General features: G+C 42.0%; 2 protein-coding genes across 5 annotated transcripts in view; one reads left to right on the plus strand and one right to left on the minus strand.

The window, feature by feature from the left end:
* Positions 1 to 23285, minus strand: part of gabrb2b (gamma-aminobutyric acid type A receptor subunit beta2b) — a 204580-nt gene that overhangs the window by 147540 nt on the left and 33755 nt on the right. The window lies entirely within an intron of this gene.
* gabrg2 (gamma-aminobutyric acid type A receptor subunit gamma2) overlaps positions 21106 to 23285 on the plus strand; it is a 42335-nt gene continuing 40155 nt past the window's right edge. For all 4 annotated transcript variants that reach the window (XM_084028051.1, XM_084028052.1, XM_084028053.1 and 1 more), the window contains exon 1: positions 21106 to 21374. In XM_084028051.1, the coding sequence (XP_083884177.1) occupies positions 21259 to 21374 (116 nt within the window). In that variant the 5' untranslated portion in view covers positions 21106 to 21258. The remainder of the gene's footprint in view (positions 21375 to 23285) is intronic.

A 23285-nucleotide genomic window follows, 5' to 3' on the forward strand; every position in this document is an offset into this window, starting at 1 on the left:
AGGCGAGACTCGTCAGTCTAGAGGAAGACTGGGTGATGGTAGGGAGGAGGATGGGACATATACTCGAAGCCGTCATGATATCATCAGCCTATTGTCTTTCCTCCCAAAGCTCATATTAGAACCCAAATGTCCTGGTGCGTCTTATATTATCTCCTTTCTCCCTTTCTATCGTTCACATTTAAATCTACTTTCCCGGACTAGAGCGTATTTGTCTGCACAGTTTTGTATCTCTGTTTTTCTCTCGCTCTCCTTGTCTCTCTCATTGTTTTGAAGTTGACACCCAGGGTCAGCCTGACCACTGAACCATTGATCTCCTATTCAACCATCGCATCAGTTCTGACAGCAAGTTGATGTTTTGTTGCTCTGCTCTCCCGAAGAAGTGAACTAGCGCCGAGACTGAAACGAGACAGGGCAGACGGAGGAGCGCAAGAAACTAAAGGTGAGCTGAGAGGATAGAGGAAAAAGTAGGGTGGGAAGGAGAGGAGGGGAGGGGAGGGGAGGGTGCGCAACGGCATGTAAGAAGGGGATGGGGGAGATGATCAACAAGCGTGAGAGATGGTCCAGAGGCAGAAAACTTTCCTTTTTAATTTCAGCATTTTTTTTAAGATGTTTGAATTAAACATCTGTTCTTTTTCAAATGACAAAATATGTCCCCCTCCTCCTCCTGCTCCTGCTCCACCACCCCCACCTCTAAATATGTATGACAGACTTAAATAAGACAAAAGCCGCTTTGTCATCTACGAAATTGCTTTCGTTTTTCATGGTATACACATTCAGTTGTGTCTGAAGGGTTGCCTTATATAATGACAGTTACGTAACATAATTAAAAGTTGCTGTTTTATCATCACTGGATTACTTTTGTGTGCTCTCTCTCTCTCTCTCTCTCTCTCTCTCTCTCTCTCTCTCTCTCTCTCTCTCTCTCTCTCTCTCTCTCTGCCTCTCTCTCTCTCTCTCTACTTGCCAGCCAAGCATCCTGCATCGGGAGTCGTCTTAAGCTTGTTGCAATCCGCGGTTATATTTAATACCAGACAACAGAGGGCTAATTTATTTGGCTTACATCACCGAATGCATCATGTTCCGTTAAATTGCAAGTGAGGGCTTTAATGTGGAATTAACTAGTTTTCCTGCTAACAGAGACACCACTTCAACCCCACCGGTTAATGGAGTCACAGACATACATTAGGCATATGGAGCTCATTGTTATTTTTGGAGCACTGCTCAAACACAATTAGTTTTGCCCTTATGAAATAATGGAACTCTAATCGTTGCATTTGTTAGCTGCGGTATAATCTTTCTTGTTCCACCAAGGTGCATTAATGCAGCCAAGTCCTGTTTGCAGTGCACTTTCTCTCTCTTTGTGCAGCAGTAAGGTGGTGCTTGTGGATTCAGTGACCATATCTGCAGCACACAATCCACTCTTTGTAGTAATACAACTGGATTTATGTGGAACAAATTCAACCCGTTTGCGTTTTTCTGAATTCCTTTATCCCAAACAATGGCCCTGGCCTCAGTTTTGCTGCAGTAAGCTAGTTGGCTATGCAGTCAACACTGGCTAATTCTTGAAGGTCAAAGCATAAATACTCTGGGATCCGATGTGGACGTGGCTGCGTTTGCATGGTTCAGTGCAAGGCTATTTGGAACTTTTTGGCCTATTTTTGTTTGTTTGGAAATGACTTACTTTACAGAGTATTATCAGGATGTGTGTGCAGTCAGCTGTCTTGCATTAATGTAAGCTCCCTCCAGTATTTCTCCACAGGTATGTAGGAAGCTGACAAACCAAATAGATTATAAATCTTCACCTTGGCCGGTGTGATTTTGTTTCTATGTCCCTTTGTGTGTCTTCTGTGCTCATGCGTTTCATACACATACATGTGTGTGGATGTGCATGGGCTAGTGTGTCTCCCACCTACAGCTGTGTTTCTCTCCTCTTCACTGCTATAAATCACAGTGTGTAAACCCACATTTACTGCAGCCAGTGTGAGCCTCACTTGGTCATGGCTTGTCTTAATCCTGTGCCCTCTTCAACCCCTTCACTGTTTCCCATTCAGGGATTCAGAAGTATGTGTTCATCCTTCTCTACTAATACTATTATTGAACCCTCCCCCCTCTGCTATCTCTTTCCCCTTCTCTCCATCTGTTTCCATCCCTCCCAGTTCTCCTTCCCTCTTCAAGACCTTTCTGATGTCAAAACCAATCGTTCCTATGCATATCCCTCACTAACAAGCTCTGCAGTTCAAAAGGATATGAAGTTCACTTCTGCTCGGCCACACATTGCCATTCAATCATATCTTGTTAACATGAAATGCCCCTTTTGAAACCATCTATTTTGGGAAGAAAATCAAAGTGCAGAAGTTGAATAGAAATCAATGACACTAGCGTATCACTTTTTCTTATTCTATATAATTGCTCATGGACTTTGAGGCTTGCCCTGTTTTCAACTAGGGATTACCCTGCAAAACTGACTTCCTGAAAGTATGACATAGTGTCAGATCTAACCTTAATAAATGTATTGGCTTGTACAAGCACAGAATACGATTTCCTCTCGAGGGCGGGGGTTTTCCGATCTCAAGAGCATAAATCAATAAAGAACTTGCAAGATAACACGGCGTGTGGCCAAGGAAGCACAGGGCGCAACATGGATTTGTAGTACAGTTTAGATACGTCATGCTTTTACAAATGCAATTATGAGTCATCTCAAGAAAACCAGGTTTAAGGGGGACACACTTTTCCACTTCCATTACTGTTGTCATATTTTCAAATAATGCCACACAATGTCAAAAGCCCTCCTGACCAACCTGGGCCTGCACAGAGCCTTTTATCATTTAGATGTATGGTTTGGCTCTCAGTCTGCTGGTCTGCATGTGATAGCAGCACATACTGCAGTTTCTTGAACCATAAATCAAGCCTTGATAGACTCTGTACACCCAATCGACACATATCTCACACCATCTCCCTCGGGATGCATGGGAGCCTAAGGCATCCATCAACGGTTAGCAGGTTAAATGCAAATGGCGGGGAAGGCAAATGGATCCTGATCAGACTAGAAGCAAATCATAATGTATGGTGCTGTCTTTCAGAGTGCATCTAAACAGGCCAAATAACAGTTGTTACAAGGTATAGCGTGAACATATAGTGTCAGCGGGGACACGACAAGGCTAAATATGAAAAAAACGTAACCAGAGGATTTACCACAAAGAAGGACTCAAAGCCACAAAAATCAAGATTTGTCTTGAACTTTACTGCTATGACACTTGAGTAACTCAACAGGATACCCAATGACTTGACTGAATTTCTTGAAAATACAACTAAAATACACTAAAATACGCATGATGAAATTTAAAAACATATATTCAGCCGGTCTTCATTTTTAGGCCATGATTACTGTTTACATGTAGATTGTTTTACTTCAAACCATTATTTATCTCTATATAGTCAGATGTGCTATATTGAAAGATACAGCGGTGACTATGCTGATTTGTATGCAAATGAGAAAAATAGATTTCTTAGTGTGCAGACATCATGCTTACAAAAGAACATGAAGACTGAGTTTTTTGCAGTGTGGTGCCTTGTCATTGCATGCATTATTTTTACCACCTGTGACAACGATGCGGTAGTGTTTTGCTGGAATCTTTTTCACCTTGTGAGTCTGTAAACTGTTGTCATGGAGACATCTACTGGAGCGAGAACTAACACAGAGGTGGTTTTGAGGGAGCCTACTTCGCTAGGTGTTCATATGTCTGTCTGTTAACAGATTCTGTAGACACAAGTGTCCACAACCATGCAAGATAAAGTCGTGAAATGGCAAATGGGCTTCCATTAATAGCATATTGCCTGTGTTTCTACCACTCAAAGGGCAGTACACTACATGTTAACATTCCCACATACATTCATACACTGATGGCAGAGGTGCCAACCTGCCCATTGGGATCTATTATAAATACTCATTCGGGAGCAATTTCGGGTTCAGTATCTTGCACCTTGCATGTGGACTGGAGGAGCTGGGGAACCAACTGCATGTCTTAAGATTATTGGACGACCAGCTCTATCTCTACCTCTGGAGCCACAACCTTTGTATAAGCTTTTATCAGGTCTCCTGAGCTATTGCACTAGTTGAGGTTCTTCAGCTATTCTGATATTTCAAGATGCACTGGACCATAGAGAGAAAGATAGGAAAATCATGTCATTCTGTCATAAAATACAGATGTACTGTTGTTTTTTGGCAGCAATTTCATATTCCATGAGGGTGCGCCTGAGGCTCTCTCTCTCTCTCTCTCTCTCTCTCTCTCTCTCTCTCTCTCTCTCTCTCTCTCTCTCTCTCTCACACACACACACAGACTGCTAATACCAATGCTATTTGTTTATGTTGACATTTGTTCAACCCTCAGGCAATGCATTGTCTGTCTTCATCCACCCCTTATTGTGTCATCTGGCATTGTGAGCCATAGATAGATAGATAGATAGATAGATAGATAGATAGATAGATAGATAGATAGATAGATAGATAGATAGATAGATAGATAGATAGATAGATAGATAGATAGATAGATAAAAGCATTTTAAAGAGCAAACATTTGTATCTAAGACTAATAAGAGAGAGAGAAAGTTTAAGATGGTAAGACTGGTGAGACTGAAAGGATGAGATCGGGAGAGATAGGGAGAGATAGAGAGAGTGCTACCATTATTCTTCTGCTCATCTCACTGCAGTAGAATCCAGCAGGGGGAGTTGTTGTAATATTTGGTTGGTTGCTGGCCGTCTGTTGCAAAAAAACAAGCAAATCAGCGTTCTCTTAAGAGAGATGCAGAAAACTGAACAGGGTCCTTTGATATCGAATGGTAGTAGATATGTCTTTCATCAAGTTCATTCTCTCTCTCTCTCGTTATACTGTACATCTATATATATGTTGCACTCTCTTTCCCCCCTCTATTTGTGTAGAAAGTCCAACTCACTTGGCCGGGGGAAAGGAAGGCCTACGTGTGGAGCGGGGTGGTGAAAGAGCTGTTCAAAACCATGAAATGTCTCCCCTCCCTTGGGAGTTTCTGACATTTTGGAGGCAGGGAGAGTGGAACGGAGAGAGAGAGAGAGAGAGAGAGAGAGAGAGAGAGAGAGAGAGACAGAGAGAGAGAGAGAGAGAGAGAGAGAGAGAGAGAGAGACAGAGAGAGAGAGAGAGAGAGAGAGAGAGAGAGAGCAGAATGGGATAAACCCAAACACACACAGTATGATTGTTGCATTCAGTAGGTGGTCATTATCACAAAACAAAAGAATAATAAAAGGTTTGGGATTATGGTGTCCTGTCAAACTGTATAACATTGTACTATAGCGCGTGGAGGTTTTTCTATATTTTTAGTACTCCTTTTAGTCGACTACTCCAGGTCGTTCTTGGCCACTTTTAGCTTTATCTTTAACACATTTTGGTTTCTTTTGATTTACATTTGACTTTTAATTTGGCAGTCAAATATATCACAACAAAGGTTGTTATATAACTGCCCGGCCAAGCTAGTGATAGGCTATCTCGAGTCACCTCGCAAATACATCATTTCTGGGTCAGTATTTAAACACCCATTCATCTGCAGTGTCTCGGTCTTGTGTAATTTAAACACATTCTATATTAACTAGGCATAACTATATTTAAGAATATGCACCAAGTGACAAGTGGCATTATTCTGACTAATTCCGACTCCCCATTAGCATTTCTACTGTCTTCAACCCATTTTGTGTGTATGAGTGTACTAGCATGTTAGTAGAGTCCAGCCTAACTGTTTAAACCGCCGTACACTGCCATTCCTGTTGAAAAGGTGTTATATAAAAACATTCAATGAGACTGTTAGGTCGCTAGGTTTAGGTTATTCAACGTTGGGGAAATGACCGTGATGTTAATTTAACCTAAAATTAATGTATTACTGTTAATCAAAAGCCGGTAAAATCCGTGCATTGATATAAAATCACGTCTGTGTCCAAGCGAGAAGCAGGTTCCGGGTGCACTTGTTGTGTTCATCCGGCTGCTTCCGGTGGCCCGGGTGGAGCTAGCTGGCAATATCAAGTTCATGAGAGTTTCATTTTGGTGTACGCCGACCCAAATAACAAGCTCACTCTCTCGGCTAGGTCTACCTTTCAGCCAATCGTTGACCTTCATTATACTTTGGTTCCGCCCTCTGAGCTGTCAATCACAACCGAGCCCAGGCAGCCGTTGGACTGAATGTTGTTACGCCTGGAAAAAATGTTTCTGACAAGAACTGAATTTTGGACTTGAATTTGAGCTAGAAGGGGGATTTTAACGGCGAGGTGAGTTTTGACAAACTACACTCTGTAACATATTGAATATAAACAAAACGTAAACAAAGAAATGATCTCAAATCTCATTAATAGGCTATTGGTAAACACAGTAAAGGTATGCTAGGTGGCCGATGTCGATGGACCACACAAACGTCTTGCCAGTTATCACCCATTCCATCACCAGTAGGTCATTATATAATGAATAACAGATGTTGTTCTTGCTATTTTCTGGGGCATGAAGTCAGAATCACATCAAACAAGCAGCAGATTATTTCTTTATGGGTGGCAATTTTGAGATGTCTTATTTTCTTCTACATTATTAACACGTTGCCCACAGCCAACCAGTGGTGGTGGTGGTGGTGGTGGTGGTGGTTTTGGTGCCAGCTATTATTCATTTTGAGACTGGCCACGTGTTTGATCGTGATTACTTACACCAAATAAATCATTGTATTTCAAACCTGACCACTGACAAATCTCTCTCTCTCTCTCTCTCTCTCTCTCTCTCTCTCTCTCTCTCTCTCTCTCTCTCTCTCTCTCTCTCTCTCTCTATCTCTATCCCCTCAACCTATTTATTATTCTGTTCCAAAGTATGTCTCAGAGCCAAACTCATAACACTCTTGCATTTGAATTTTTTTCCTTAATTGGTGTTTTGTTCTGAGAGGAACTGCTCCCTCTGACGGAAATTAAATTAGGTAAACCAAGCAAATTGTGTTTCATAAACATGCTGGGCAACCAAATGTCTAAACAGATGGGTGCGTGTCAACATAATGGGATTTTTATTAATTCAAAGTGCCAATTAACTGTCACTGAAGGTGACAGATTCCGTTTAAGGCCGCTGAACCATCGTTTACTGCTTATTTGCTTTCATAGAGCGTTCTGTTGAACTCTTTTTAGTTAATTAAGATCTTTATTCGTTATTTGCTGCAAATTGCAAAACACGCTCTTGGTGGCGTATGTCTTTCATTTTCCTCCAAAACTGCAAAAAGAAAAGTTAAGTTTTGATAATGGTGGACAAATCATTACATCATGCCTGCAGTCATTTATAAAAACGGTACTTTTGCCTTTTTGTGACTCCATATATTGCTTGTCATTTACATCAGCTCAAAGATTGTCATACACATTCACCTTACTGTATTATGCTCTCCGGTAGACAGTTTAGATACAGTAAAATAAATAGCATGGCAAATCCAACCATGGCACAGCACTCCAGGTGACATCCATGACTCGGTAACATGATATTTTCACTTCCCATTGCCACACTCAAAGAAATCTCAATTTCATTGAGGAGTAGAGACATGTTATGGTGTTGGGTGGGCTTCACTGTCAGATTAAACCTCACATTGTTCAATATGACACAGTAACACTGTAACAAAGCTGGACAATTGTAATCCTTTTTCGATTCCTCCACCTTTTATTCATATAACCCGACAGCACAGCTGTATTTACTACCTGCTCTCATCCAGGCTGGTCACTCTTCACGCATTTACAGTACATGTGGTTTCACTCTTTGAACCTCTGCACATTTCCTCACAGTTAATTAGTTAAAGCCACTGAAGCATTTTTTCCCTCTTCACTGGAAACAACAGTGACAATATTGTTAGCAGAGCACTCTCTGATCTCGCTGTAGTGTGATTGTTCTGCACACCTTTTCGATGTGTGGGAAGTAAAGTGAACTAACTGAATGCATTTGAAATTATAATTACTGCAGCGCTGCATTTACAATCTTGGTCAAATTGTGTGTAAAAAAACTGTAATACCTCCTTAAGCCTGCCTGTGAGGCATTGTTCTCTGCATTGTTGTTTTGTCCCAGCTGTGGTGGTCTAGCCGACTTGTCGTATCCCTACCTTAAAATGCCTTTTTGGACTTGTTGCCTCCCTGCTATGCTTTGTTGAACTTGGTTGCCTGATGTGACAGCGTACCTTTTACTGAACCTAAAGTCTTTAAGTCCTCAACCTGTTTTACTGAGCTGTTACATGAGCAAAATTACATAAAGGCAAAAATCCTTGAGCAGGAAAATAACCTCAAACCGCAAACGGTGTATGGCAGTGTAATCTGAAGTTGGCTTTACACTGAACCTCAAGCAAGGGTCCACGGTGGGCGAGCAAGTGATTGACAGAACATTAGATATTCAACTGATAGGGCAAAGTGAGACCCCCGTTATCTCATGTACCTTTTTCCCGCACTTCCACGCTGTCTCGCAGCCTAAATGGCACCATGACACCAGGGGAAACACACAGAGGCAGACGAAGAGATACGGGGTGAGGAATGAGGGAGAGAATGTTACAGATGGAGGGAGGAGGAAATAATCCAATAGAGGTTTTGAATGCTCTCCAGAAAGGGCATTAAGAAGTTACTCAGCTATATCCATTATGGTGCAGGATGTGGCTGCCCTTCTGCTCTAAATCAGATCATGTGTCCAGGTAATTGTTCTCACATTGGAAAAAAAAATAATACATCCCACTTCCATCCCCTGAATGCTCACTCAGCCTGCCTCATCTGTCTGAGACGGGGCTGGATGAAGTGTGAGTCAGATGATGATGGTTATAATGTTGACGATGCAATGAACACTATGAGGACAGTGTAACCAATAGTGTGATGATGAGACACAATGCTGTCTAATGAAGCAGAAACAACAAGAGTGATGACGAGGATGACAACAATGATGGTGATGATGATGATGATGATGATGTGATTATAAAGGCAGGATTGACTGATTGTGATTCTTCTGCAGGTTCTAAGCTATGCTCATGTTATACATGGACTATTCATATTTTTATATACTGATAATGTTGTTTCATGTAACATTTACCATTAGTCTACCTCCCATGTTTTTCCGCTTCCTCTGCCAGATTGTCATTGCTTTCCAGCATTTCCTACTGTTCCTTTGGTTTTTGACGTTGCCTGTTCCCTGCGTATTGGATTTCTGCCTCTGGATTTGTATACTCTGTTAGAACTAATGCATCTTTTAGAAACTCATATCAGTGACCACTCAAGGTGAGTTTGACTGTCCTCCCTACTTGTGGGTCTTCAGATGACTGTGGAGGCATTTCCACACACTTTGGTGCAGACTGGACAGGCATAAGTTGTGGCGGTTGAGTCCTATTTTTTTTCTTTTTCTCTGCTGCATGGCGGAGTTGCATTTCATGATGTGCAGCTCCTTCCTGTACAGATTCCTTCCAGAGGTGCCTGTCCAGTGCAATGTGCTCCCAGTTGGTTGATGTGATGTGGGATTACTTCAGACTGGTCTCTATACTGTCTTTGAAACGTGTCTTGAGCCCACCGGGGAGCTCGCTGACCTTCCTTCAGCTGGGAGTAGTGGATCTGTTTGGGATCCACTACGTGTGAATGTAGAGAACGTTGATGTTGGTTCCTCCCAGCTGTTCCTCAGAATCTTCCATAAGGATCTTTGATTATGTTGTTATAGGGTAATCAGGACTCTGCTGTAAGTGGTTTATGATTTGGCTCCATACAGCCGGGTGTGGAGGAGAATGGCTGTGTAGCACATTCATATAATATATATCATATTAGCGCACAATTTTAGAATTTGCAACACACTGCTCCGGGCCGCATTAGTCCTCATTCGTTCTGCTGCAAGTAAGAAAAATGACTGCGCCACAGCAAATGAATTACTCAAACCTCCAATGTGTGAAGCCCAAATTGACCTTTTACATGGTGCCTATCAAAGGGGTGCAGTGCATAATTGAAAATCTTTGAAATATAAATGGACACCGAATCTCATCAACCTTCAATGAAGAACATCAACAGACGGAGTGGACTCATGGACCGCCTCTGTGCTTTGAGTTCAGTCCAGGTATTCCCCCACACACACACACACACACACACACACACACACGCACAAACATACACAAATTGCCCACCCATTCCATTTTTGAGATTGCTAGGAGGTCGCTGCATTTATGGCTGAACTATCCCTTTTCGACTCTTCATACAAAAACAAAATGCTTTAAAGGGATATCTTTCTCCTCTTACACAATATTTTGCTCATAATCTTCTTCCACTAATAACTATTATGGGATTTCTACCAGCATGTTTTGTGTTTAGAAGAGCTTTTACAGGATGTGCAGTTTAACAGAACTAAGCTGTTACACTCAATAGTAACAACATAAATAAATTGACAATCCGACCCTGCATACGGAATCTTCTGAAGCCATCAAAAGCATAGTTGAGTTGAATTAAATGTTTTTAGTCAAAGTGTACACTATACCTTTATGACCTTGGCTTTGCAAACATGAAACACTCTCTGGAAGTCGCACATAAGAGAGTGAAGACTAATCCTTGATGCCATCAAGCGACACCTCCTGGAGCCGTTCCGTTCACCGCCGACGGGCCGACTTTGTGAATAGTGTGACAGCGCCCGAGGCTATTTTCTGGGGATATAGGCACATCTTTTTGATTCGGAGCGCTTATCAATTTTAAAAAATGAAACCCATTTGGGTGTAAAACACCTATCAGTTATTCTACAGAGTCAGACTTCAGTGTTGGCCCCTTCATTTTTAAGAGAGAAGGTTGAGTGATGGGATGCTGATAATTGATGGCTGATGATGGATTTTAGCTTTGGGGTGTACTTGTTCATGTTCATAAATATGAATTGAAGTATCCAAGATGATGAGTGTTGGGATTTAAGTCACGTTTAAATACGATGCTCGATCTTTCTTGAAATCAACATGTGATATTTGATAGTGTAATTAATGAGTAAGAACTGCACTCTTTTATACCACTGTGTGCATTCTTCTAATCATAATATTGTATTTTGTCTAAAACATATATTTCTTTAAGAAGAGAGAAGAAATATAAATTAAGGAAGGCTTTTAGTAGAGTTTAACGATAGAATTTTGCCATTTGTTGGGTAAACGTTTTGGCCCTGTTCCATTTAGGTTGGCCTGGACCCTGGTACTGTACATGAAGGGTCACTGGAAGGACTCTGACACACTCTGCTATGACGTGCCAAAATGGCTGCTGTGAAAAGGCCTATAGTTGTTTTGCTGAGAGGTTTTAGTCTCAAACAAACTTTACAATTAAAAGTGAGCACAAATTAACTACAACAGTTTTGGAGGCTTTTTGTGAGTGCGGCAGCTCATCACCTGAAGCTTGTAAAAAATAAAACGTAACGTCGTATGGCTGTGAACTCAAGCGCACTCCCAAAACGAAGTCCTATTTTCACCAAAGGCATCGCTTTCAGCCCAAGGCACTTTGCTTTCTATCTAAATTAGACACAAAGCATGTTTCGGCTCCCCAGGTAAGAGCAAATGGCCTTGGGTCAGGCAGCATTCATGAGGAAACTCCTGCTGTTCCACAATACATTTGGCTGCTTTATAAACAAATATGTATTTATAAACTCTTTGATGTATCAGAGGAGTCACACTATGAAGTCTGTAGCAACTGATATGATCTTGTATCGTCAGGAGGGATCTACCAACAAGAGCCGTTTCTTGTTTATCTTGCACTTCTTACTACGTTCTCTTTATCGTAATTCTGTGTCTCTCTTTTTCTGCCCCCCATTCATTTTTTGGGTGGATTTCCTCTACTTAATAATCTCAGAAACCATAGTCCTGTCCTTGCTGTGTCTCCGAACATCAACCCAGCAGTGCACTTCACCTCTGTTAACTCCATTGGTGGTATTTATGCTTGAGGAGCCCAAGGATCTAAACTCATAGAGACAAACACCACACGGTTATAGCATTACTGTCCAAGTAGCCGGGGCTCCCACCAGGGCCTTTTCAGGCTGCTGATCAGAGGAGCAGAAAGGGATTAGTTGTCAAAGACTCCCCACTGCTCACTGGAGAGGGATGAAAGACAGAGGCAGGCAGACGACCTGCACTTACCGGGTTTACAGCCAAATCTCAGGGTACACATGTGTGGCCAGAGTTCCTAGCATGTTGTAAAAATGACAGAGCTGATTCTGCATGTGAAGACGGTAGAAGCTCGGATAAAGCCACTCCCTTCATGCCCACCACCAAACGGCAGCCAGTAGATTCCTAGCTGGTGGACACCGTGGAGCGTTTAGCAGCTAACGAGTTCTTGGTGGAGACCAAAAGAGAGTAAAATATGGAGTGAATGTTGGACTTGCATTCATCCAAATATATGCTCATGTTTCTGCTGTGTCTGCTGGGAACTGTCAAATGTTAAATTCAACAATTTATTTTAGCTATTCTAATGTTTTGCCCAGAAAGATACGTTAAGGTAAAACAGGTTTAAGGACATGTAAATGTTAGGTTTAGGGTAAACCTTGCAAGTTCAGACATCCGACTGTACGAATGGAATTATCTTGGATTTTGGTTTGGCTAGCCCCTCCTTAAAGGAAGACATGTTTTGGTTTTTAATACTGCTAATTGGTGGAAAGAACTTAGGAAACAATGCAGATTATTTGTTATTTTTGCATTATAAAGTGCATGAGAATGTCATCCGTAGTGCATTTGTAATATCTGACAAAAGGTACTTTAATTGTGGCTTCATAGCTATTGGGACCTTTTAATTTATTTTTTGATACTTGTGGGAGGAGTTTGTGGGGTTATCAGTGGTCAGTCAGGCAAGCTGATAGCGGAGCAACAGTTTTTTCTTTTGCTATGAACCTGAATTATTGTTGGATTCCAGTGTAACTGTTGTGAATGCAGCCTGACTACAGATGCCATCCTCTTTGAAGAAGTGAGAAACACATTTTTCATAGCCAGCCTTCAAGCCTTCAGAGGAAGAGTTTTCACGGAGCAATGTTTCATACAGAATGTGTTTGAAAAAATGAGTTAAACCAGATGGATGTGTCAGCCCTGGTGGTGTCTATCCTCTTAGCCACCGACAAAACCGGATGCCCCCCCTCCACCATGAGCAGAACGAGGCCGAGTAAATAATCAACTGTTGTTGTGAGTTACCAATATGGCTGCTCTGCACAATGGGAGTGCTATGGCCTTGGGTTGAACAAGATGTTATATAAGCATCCTGGTGGAGACGCAGCAAAGAGTGATGAGCTTTTTGATAAAGCCTTCTCCCTCGCAATGAATTTAAATCAAAGGCATTAAAAACCACCGAGGTGTGTGAAGATGTACTGCACTGATTAGGTGAGCTAGGCCTCGTATTCATAAAAATAAAACTGTTATGCTGAATTAAATTAATATATTTCTCCTCTAGTCCTTTTGAATGTCATTGTAAAGTAAAAGGGATGTGTCGGTCTCTCCTGTGAAAATAATTGTTCCAGTGAAAGCCACAGTTTCACTTCAATATTTTACAGGTAATACTGTTTGATGACTAGTATTTCACAGTAAATGTTGGGCCGTCACGTTGTAGGTCATCTCTATAAACAGATCCAGCATATGAATGCAGACTTTAGGTAACGCCACAAGATTTTTGGATCATACATTTTCTGGTTTCTGTTTGTAGTCCGTTCGTTTTGTTTGAGAAGTATCGACCAATCACGATTGAGCAGGCTTTGGTTGCATGCAGGTAAACAGTCTGTGTGGAGAGCAATTTGCCGAGATGTAATCTCCGAAATGATCGTCTATCATCTGACGATGATTTAGCTTTTTATTAGCTTAAAATTAGGACTCGGACCGTAAACAATAACGCATGAAGTCTTGGCTGATAGCCGATGGCGTCTGCAGTCACAGCCTTTGGCCACAAGTATAAAAAAACCCTTTTAGATTATCAAAGTGAGACATAAAAACAATATAGCCTTCACAATCAATGCCTCTGTTTTCTGTATGACTTAGGGACACTGAATGTACAGTATTCTACCCTGAGTAAGTGGACTGAATGGATCATTTCGTCGCGTGGTGCTTTGGATGCCATTAAAACACAGAGACGAGAGTTTATCGCTGATGGCCGACGTGATGGCGAAGTGTTCCCTGAAGTGATTATCTATCCAGTCACTTGGTGCTGGCAGCCTATCCACTTTTTGACACAGCGCAGGCTACATTAGAGCTGTTTTTATTAGCTGTCATCAAAGTCCATATGGGTCTTTAAAGCTGTTTCAGCTTAAAAAAAAAAGGGGGGGGGGCAAGTTAATGGTGATTCTCAAGTTTTGACGTTTTTTTGGGAAACTCAAGGCTATGAATAATGGGGGATGGTGAAGCATGCAACTTCTTTAGATGACAAAGTGGTGCTCTGGCACATCTTCAAAAAAAAGTCAAATTGAAACAGAGAGGCCACATTGTAGGTGAAAATACCACCAAGACTTGTAACTTTATTTTGGATACATCAGGGTGCAACGTAGACCACCGGCAGAAATGCATCTGATTATAAAGTTGTTGTCTGCAGCACTGACAGCATTGCTGGAATTGTCAGGGCGTTAGCCTTCTCCCAGGGGAACCGCTAATAATGATGGCAACTGTAATTTTTTTTTGCTTGAAAAAGGCATTATACTGTAGCTACATCCCAAAGCAGATAAATATGTTGGCATCTAAACCCAGTGTATGTGTCGCATTTCTGTGCTGCAGCTTTCTCCTGCTGTTTTTTTTTTTTTTTTTCCTCACAAAGAGGCTTTAGAAAAAAAAGTAGACAAATTCCAGAGGGTTGAATGCAGAAAATAGTCCAACACTCTGTCCACTCCCGCTCTGCATTAACTAATTTGGCAGGCCCCGCCTGCAACTTGCACCACGTCTCCATTTTGGTCTCCATTTTGGCATTTTCTCCCTCATATGTAATCTGTAGTATCTGCATCGCTGACTTTGGGCTCAATTGTGGTTTGTTTGATAAAGCTGTGACCCTGTAGAGAACATAAAAGCCTGAGAAATAATACCAGAGCTGAAAGCAGAAACTCCCTGTGATCTACCTTTGGGAGTGGAGATTATACCTGCTTAACGTCAAACAGACCAAATACCATATAAAGAGGCTATGAAATCAGCCGGCTGAATTTCCCTCTAATCACAGTGGAGGGGTTCGATGCTGGCAGGCACCTCGCAAGCCACAGTTCAGGAACATGTGTGCGAGCCTCATGGAAAGCAGACTGAGCTCGACTGTTACAGGCTTAGAGCAAATCCTTATGGTGTGTTCAATCCATATACAATGGACGGTTTATTGGATCAGAACAATTCCGATCGAGCCAGATACCTTGTCTTTTTGAACTTTCTTTCAACACAGTGAATGAAATGTTAACACTTAAATGAAACCAAAGATATATATAATTCTAAAAACAGCCTTCATGGTTTTAAAACACTCTAAACATACAGCATGATGTAAGTCCCAAACTTATATTCAAAAACAGTTATTATTTCTGTAATATTTCAAAGCTTCTAAACCCTCAAATGACTGGCCTTTGGTAGATGTACTGTCGATTGGATTGCACTTTATTGGTTCCTGTGGAAATTGTGTTGTCTAACGTGCACATTATCCAAATGGGCTGAACATGTCGGCCATTCATCACAGACTAATTTTCCTCAAAGACCAGCATTTCAAGTGAGATCCACCTACAATTCACGCACAGTCCACACAGTTGGCCAGGTTAAATGCGTACAAAGTGAGGGTAAAAGCTTGTTCAGGCCTACCGTTCTGCCTGAGAGGTGATTGATTTGGTGGTTTGTGCCCCCTTCAGGTTGACAGATCTGAATGCCCACAAGTCTGAAACAGTTCACACCCTCTGCAGCTGCTTGTCCACAGTGAGTGGGCTGTTGGCATCTCATATCAGACCTATTCTAGTGGTATTATTCCCTGTGGTGATAACATGGTTGTTATTCAGCTGCAAACCTCTAGACTCTCATGCCATTTTAGAAAAGGAATGTCGTTTAGATTGGAATAGCAAGACGAATATGTAGCTACTGGTGTAGTGTGATGTGGCAGTTGTTTTGAGGGGGCAATAGTCGCATGGAAGGGCATGTTTGCAAACCACAGAGTTGGGTGTTGGTTGACACCCAAGTTCCTCTCATATGCAGTTAATATCTTGGATCAAGGAACTCCATTAGTTATTCCTGTAACAACCTTGTTTTTCTAGTTAACATTATGAATAAAGCATGACAGTAACCGTTACCAGCTCAAAGGTAAAAATGAACTGCAGCAAATCAAAAGATGCAGAGGTTTCTCTTTATGGGGGCCCTCATTAAATCAGCAGAGAGCACCGAATGACTCGGCATGGCATGTTGTTAGATAAAGAAACGATTTCTAAATTGGGTCTAATAAAGATAGATACCAAAAGAAAGTTGCACTATGCGGCAGACATGGAAAATAAAAGGCTGGTTTCAATGGGACTGAGGACCATTCAGGGACAAGGTGCAATCCAGTCTGGTAGCATTAAAGATGCGTTTTAAAATTTTTAGTAATTTCAGCCCACAGAGAGTGCTTTCTCGTGTCCGCGTCCAAAAGCTCTCAGTAAGGAGGGATGTGTGCACATTTGCTATGTTTAATAAACACACCACCTGGCCTCATACTGCATCCGCCTTCTCCAGTTTCAACGCTCCTTCGATTGTATTTCTTGTCATCGCTGCAGCAGAATCTTCTCACAAACATTTCAAAACTTGTCTTGTGCAAACTTGTCTTTCAAACATGCATCTCATAGTTTTGGATTCTGGATTCTGATGTAACTCCACTGTGGTCAGAATGCCAGACTGGTTCTCATACCCAATAGTGCTTACAGTAGATCACTCTGCTCCCACAGCTTGATGCTAACCGAGTGGGGCTGTGACAGCATATGTGTGGGTTGTAAAACTGGAATGATAGTGGAACTGGGCATCTGTGTGTTCAATGGTGCCATTGTAGAAGACTATACACCCCCCCCCCCCACCCCCCTCACTCTTATCTAAAGATGACACAACACATCACCACAGTCAGGCTCACACATGACACCCTGTCGGCAGAGAGAATGGGCGCCAGGGTAGATGAGGTCATCATTGAAAAGCAGACATGTCACTAAACTAGGCCTTCACATGCCAGCACTGTCACTGCCCACAATGTACCCAATCTGTTTGATTACCCAAACCCTGGATGCTTTGGAACAGACTGCTGTAATTTATAATAAGCTGCATTGTAATATACTCAATATATTTCATGCACTTTCACTATAAATACTACAACTCTCTAGTTTGAGTGATCTGTCTGTATAACACTTATTCCATGTGGAAGGCATGGGCCCTATAAGAATTCTGAGTTGATGCCAAAAAATGTTACCTGCATGTATTTTCTCAATGATATCAACACACACACACACACACACACACACACACACACACACACACACACACACACACACACACATGAAAGCGTTTCTGGAGGTAGGTCAATGCATGAGAGACCAGGTGCATCTATGACATCAGGATGCGCCAATTTGGCTCAAATATCTGCTGTGACTATTGGACCAAATGGATCTAACCTGACATCTCTCTTTCTGTCTCACTCTGTCAGTGTGTGTGTGTGTGTGTGTGCGTGTGTGTGTGTGTGGGTGTGAGAGAGAGAGAGAGAGAGAGGAGAAGAAGAGTATGGGGGGAAAAGGAGGGGGTAATAACTGGCTGCCTTTTATCATCAAAGTAGATGCTCCGTATCAACCGTATAGATTACAATTAATGTAATGGCAGTAAACAAATACCTCTACCTCTGCACAATCTAATTATCATCCAACTGTGGAGGTCTAGCACTTACAAAATACACGTACATGGGTTCATTAACGGTTTCAACCTAGTAGCCAATGGATATATTCCCATTTATCTAAATTACCTCTTCCCTCCTAGCTGGATCGATACCTCCTACCACTAACCAGTCTCTCTGATGCTGAGGTTTGGGGTCATGACCTGCGTGGCTAGAGTCTCTGACAGCTATGGTGACATGGCTGCAGGGCAGAGGGAGATATCTGTCCCTGGGGGGACTGACTCATATGGGCCACACATGTTTGTGTGTGTGTGTGTGTGTGTGTGTGTGTGTGTGTGTGTCTGTTTCAGTTTAATTTAGAGAAAGTGATGAGCAAGGACTAAATGTCCATTTCTATTTATACTGCTATTGACTAAGCTCATACCAGCGCAGTTTTAACTACACAAATATAATTAAAAAAGATTATTAAGATTAAAAAGTGTTGTAGTCATAATTATTCAACATAAAAGAAATGTCAAAACATGATTATGATCATGTGTTTCCTGTTTGGCTTGGTAAACCTATATCCACAGAAACATATGTTTGATGGGTGGCCTGGGAATGTGCGTTGCAACCTGGTTATAAGAATATATATTCAATATTATGAGACTCCCTCTCTTTATTTACGCTGTATCCCAGAGCAGCTGCTGGTTTAGTCTGCTTTGAGGCGTGCCGCATGCCTGATGAAGCATCTGTCAATTTTCTTAAGATGATTAACCTACGCTGAGCCTCACTTGCCACGAACAAACATATGATGGTGTTTTCAGATCCGCTCATCTTCCATGCGTGTCACTCTTAGGCAGCAGCCGCTCCAATCAACTTTGAATGTTTAAAAAACAGGAACCAGGCAATGGCTCATTGTCGTTGAGTCTATAAGGTTACAAACTTATTAAAAAAACTGTACCATGCAAGCATACCATATACATAATGCAACTTGTTAATGGCCTGTTTGCCTATGGAATTCATGTTCAGAGGGGAATTTTGTCAAATTTTACATTTTACATTACATGAGAATCGAAGCTCAGATGAAAGCACACTTGCAAATATAAACTTGACAGATGTGTCCTTGGGTCAGTCAAAACCGAAGACGGAACAATGCTGCTGAGGACACGTGACCCACTTTGCTCTTGACATTCGCATCACACACACAGTCTTTACAGGCACCAGTTGTATGTGTTTTTATATGTTTTTTTAAATTCTCTTGACTTTTTTTATTTAAAGATATTGCAATTCAAGCACTGTGTGTGTGTAACGAGAGAGAGAGAGACAGAGAGAGAGACACAGAGAGAGAGAGAGAGAGAGAGAGAGAGAGAGAGAGAGAGAGAGAGAGAGAGAGAGAGAGAGGGAGAGGAATTGCAAACAGCCGTTTCAACATAATTTATGAAACAGTGTGGGAATGGCTTCCATTTTATATTTTAGATTATGAAGACATATTTTTTTCTCAAACATCCCCTCAAGGAGTCCTTGGAAAGAAGTTACACCCCACCAAAGCAGGAGCATTAGCATACTTATATAAGGATGTTGAAATGGGTACGAGAGCCTCCTACAGAGGACTATGCAGCCCTCAGAATGCTGTTTCTGAATTATGTCACAAGACTTGGAAAAGCACATATATCATTGACGAATTGGACACAGGGTACTTAACCGCAGTCAAAGTCAAACAATCAACTAAAGTGAGCATAAACGGCAAAGTAAACTCATCAGCTCCTATTTTGGAATGGCGTTATTTACTTATCATCAAAGAAACTGGGTTGTGAGAGGCAGCATCCTCTGATGTAAGCAACAAAGTGACGGGAGCTGTCCTTGGTGCTGATTGGTGGTTTGTTACACAGATGAAAACTAATGGAGCTGTCCGAGGTGCTGAAAGCGTGACTGGACTTGACTCAGGCCTGCTCATAGAGGATTCTAGGCAGATCTGTTTGGTGTCAATGAATATGCATACATACACACACACACACACACACACACACACACACACACACACACACACACACACACACTGCACTTAAAATAATGTGTGTAATATATTATAGATATTTTGTCTTTGCACTGAAAATGTGGACATGACACATGATCACTCCTTTTGGGACCTCATTGTGTCTCAACACATTATTTGGCAGCAATTCCAAAGTTGTACACAGTCACTATATCGACATAGTATCACAATAGTATCATATATATTCATTCTTCTGGGCGTTATGGGGTTACAGCCCAGAGTGCTCCGATTACAACCAGTACCACTGATGCCTTTACTCTCCGCATATTTTCTAGCTCCTCTTTCATCCCTTGGTATTTTTGCAGCGTCTCATGTTCTCTCTTCTTGATGCTGCTGTCACTTGGGATCGCTACATCTATCACTACTGCTTTCTTCTGTAGTTTGTCCACCCTCCATGGCGTCTTGTTGCTTAGCCACCACCAGTTTATCAGTCTGGATCTAGCGTTGTCATTCTCAACCACCTTTGGAGGTGTCTTCCATTTTGAAAACATGTGTAACTATCAGACAGAGCCCCAGGTGCAGGCTGTGCAAAGATGCCCCTGAGACAGCCCAGCACATAACAGCAGGGTGTAAGATGCAGGCAGGTATACAGCGTACATGGGGCACCACAACCAAGTGGCTGGCATAGTGTACGGGAACATCTGTGGTTCAAGATGGAAGACACCTGCAAAGGTGGTTGAGAATGACCAAGCTGAGATCCTGTGGGACTTCCAGATCCAAACTACAGATAAAATAAATACACACACACACACATATACACACATATACATACAGGTTTTTATACATATATATATATATATATATATATATATATATATATATATATATATATATATATATAAATATTTAAAAAAAACCTGTATTCATCCTCATCGTAATTATGATGTACATTTATACACACTTTTTTAAATATAAAAAACAACAAATAAAACCACCATTCCCCCCTGTAGCAGCAGGCTAAGGCTTCCCCCCGTTCAGTGCAGCCCTGCTTCCGCTTGGTGAAACCACGCATGTGTTGATCCGTGCTGCAGCAACGTGCATCAGTTCCTCTCTGACCCCACTGTTAATCTGCATTCAGACTGAGGCTCTACTTTGTGTTTTTCTTTTTTTTTTTTTTTGGTCAGCTGTTCGATATTAGAGTAGCATATTTCGGGGGGCTTCACCGTCTGTGGTGGGGTTTTTTAAAGGGGCCCGCTAGTCTGACGATTCGCCATCAGACACCAGCAAAAAAAAAAAAAAAAAAAAAAACAAGCGACGCGAAAATCAGGCTTTCTACTCGCATCGATTTTGTTTTGGCTGATTTCGCTCCACCGCACGTCCGCCTCGGGTCTAGGTTCGCAGACCCCGCTACCGCCGACGTACGTAATGCATCGTAGAGAGGAAACCCAGTAAATAGACGGATACGTCCATCTGCAAAAAGAGAGGAAAACGAAGATGGTGATGATGGCTTCACCGAATTTAGCCTCCAAATGCTCGACGGCAATGGCGAAGCCTTCCCTCCCCCTGAAGCTGCTTCTCTGGGCGTTTATTGTCGTTAATCTCCCCACAAGGTAAGAGCCCGATGCCTTCTATTCCCCCGTCTAAACCATGATTCTTTGTCGGCTTTTGTCGAGTAGCGTGTGTCTCATTTTAACAATCCATCATTTGGCGGTGCCTCCCATCTAATGCCGACACAAGCCTGCTGGATGAGGTAGCCGAGGGTAGTTTTATAGAAACCCGACGCATGCAGTGTTTATATACATATCTGTGTATATCACACCTTTTTCATCTGTGGTTCGACGGGGACGTGTCATTATTTAAATAGCCACAACGACACATGCATCGCATCACTGGGACATTTCCTGCATCACAATGTATTATTCGGAGAAAACAAAGGCGAGATAACCATTCTGGACATCAGATGATTGTAATACCGGGCACCTTTTTTAATGATTTTTGGTCTGCAGATGAACATAAGAGACCAGCATCTCACCACAATCTGCCCAGCGCTAGAAGTAGCACAGTGACAGGCTAATTTGCTCGAAGCTAAGGCTACATATAGTCTCCTCTTAGCTGTCTTTAAGGATCAAGTCTATTCTTGGAGCCAAAGCCTGCCTTTTCACCTCCTATAGCTTAATGCAAACACTCGTTTGGTAATAAAGACAACTTGAGTGTGAATGAGGGTATGTTTCATTCCCACATATTTGGGGAGGGGGAAAAAAGCATTTCAAAATGGCAGACAATCACTCAGAGAACACAAGTGTAAAGGCACAATAAGGACAAGGAGAACACATATGGACTCATCTTTGTCTCACACACACACACACACACACACACACACACACACACACACACACACACACACACACACACACACACAAAGGACTGCCATTTCAGCTTCAACCGAGGTGCAGATTTGAGTTTGTTGAGAGAAGCTGCTCGCTCGTCCCCCCTGTCAAGACGTTATTGTCGTGCACTGAGGCGTGAGGAGACAGGAGGAAGGATGGCCGGACTCCTCCGTTGGCTTCCGTCTTGTTTGCTGCTGGAGGGCGAAGAATCGAGAGCAGATAAATCAGACGCCGTTCAATCACCGTCATGCTGATCGTAACCTCGGGGCCCCTCTGCTCCAGCGGCCCAGCCTCCATGGTTGCGGCCTGTGCGTTTCTTAATTGTATGCACAAGAAGTGTTCACAAGGTGCTTGGCTAACACATTAAAGAACATGCATAATTGAGATGTATATGCAAGTTATGGATTTTTTAAACTGCATGAGGGATTAGGATGTAATTAACCGGGACATATGGATGCTTCTTAAATAAACATAGCAAGACCAAATGTGCATCTTCATGTAAACACCTGAGCGATGTGGCTGAAATCTATCCACACCTCAATGATAGCAAGGGCTATTCTCTCTTCAAATAGTAACCATATAACATACATATGGTATAGTAATTACAAAATGGCCAATTGTGTGTGTAAGTTGCGTTGTGGCGTTTTGTGATTCATGTATAAAGACTTCTTATGTAAGACATCTCTCAAGGCCTCGGGCATGCTTTCAGTAATCTATGCTACTTTGTGACTCATTGACAGTTACTATGTGTAGTGATGTCTGATTGCATCACTGGTCCCCCCTCAAGTAGGAAGTGGGAGACGTTAACATGCAAAATGTTTTGGCGTATCGTCAATAATTAGGCCCCGGGTCCACGAGCGGAGTTGATAAACCGTGGCGTTCTGGCCCGTCACTGGAGGAAGTGATGTCAGAGGGAGGAAGTTTTCTATTATGCCGAGTGGTGTGTTTTGTGTTCTGCAGAGTCACCTTCAGCATTGTAGGCGGTGGATAAAATGCACGATACAATAATAATTTGGGACCCATTTTAATGATTTTTTGTATATTCTGCTTTTATTTTTCTAACCATAACTGTGCCAGTATATATTAATACTAATTCATATTCGCATTAATTGATAATGGGCTTAGATTGATTTG

The sequence above is a fragment of the Eutrigla gurnardus genome (assembly GCF_963514095.1).
Source record: "Eutrigla gurnardus genome assembly, chromosome: 15".
Lineage (NCBI taxonomy): Eukaryota > Metazoa > Chordata > Actinopteri > Perciformes > Triglidae > Eutrigla > Eutrigla gurnardus.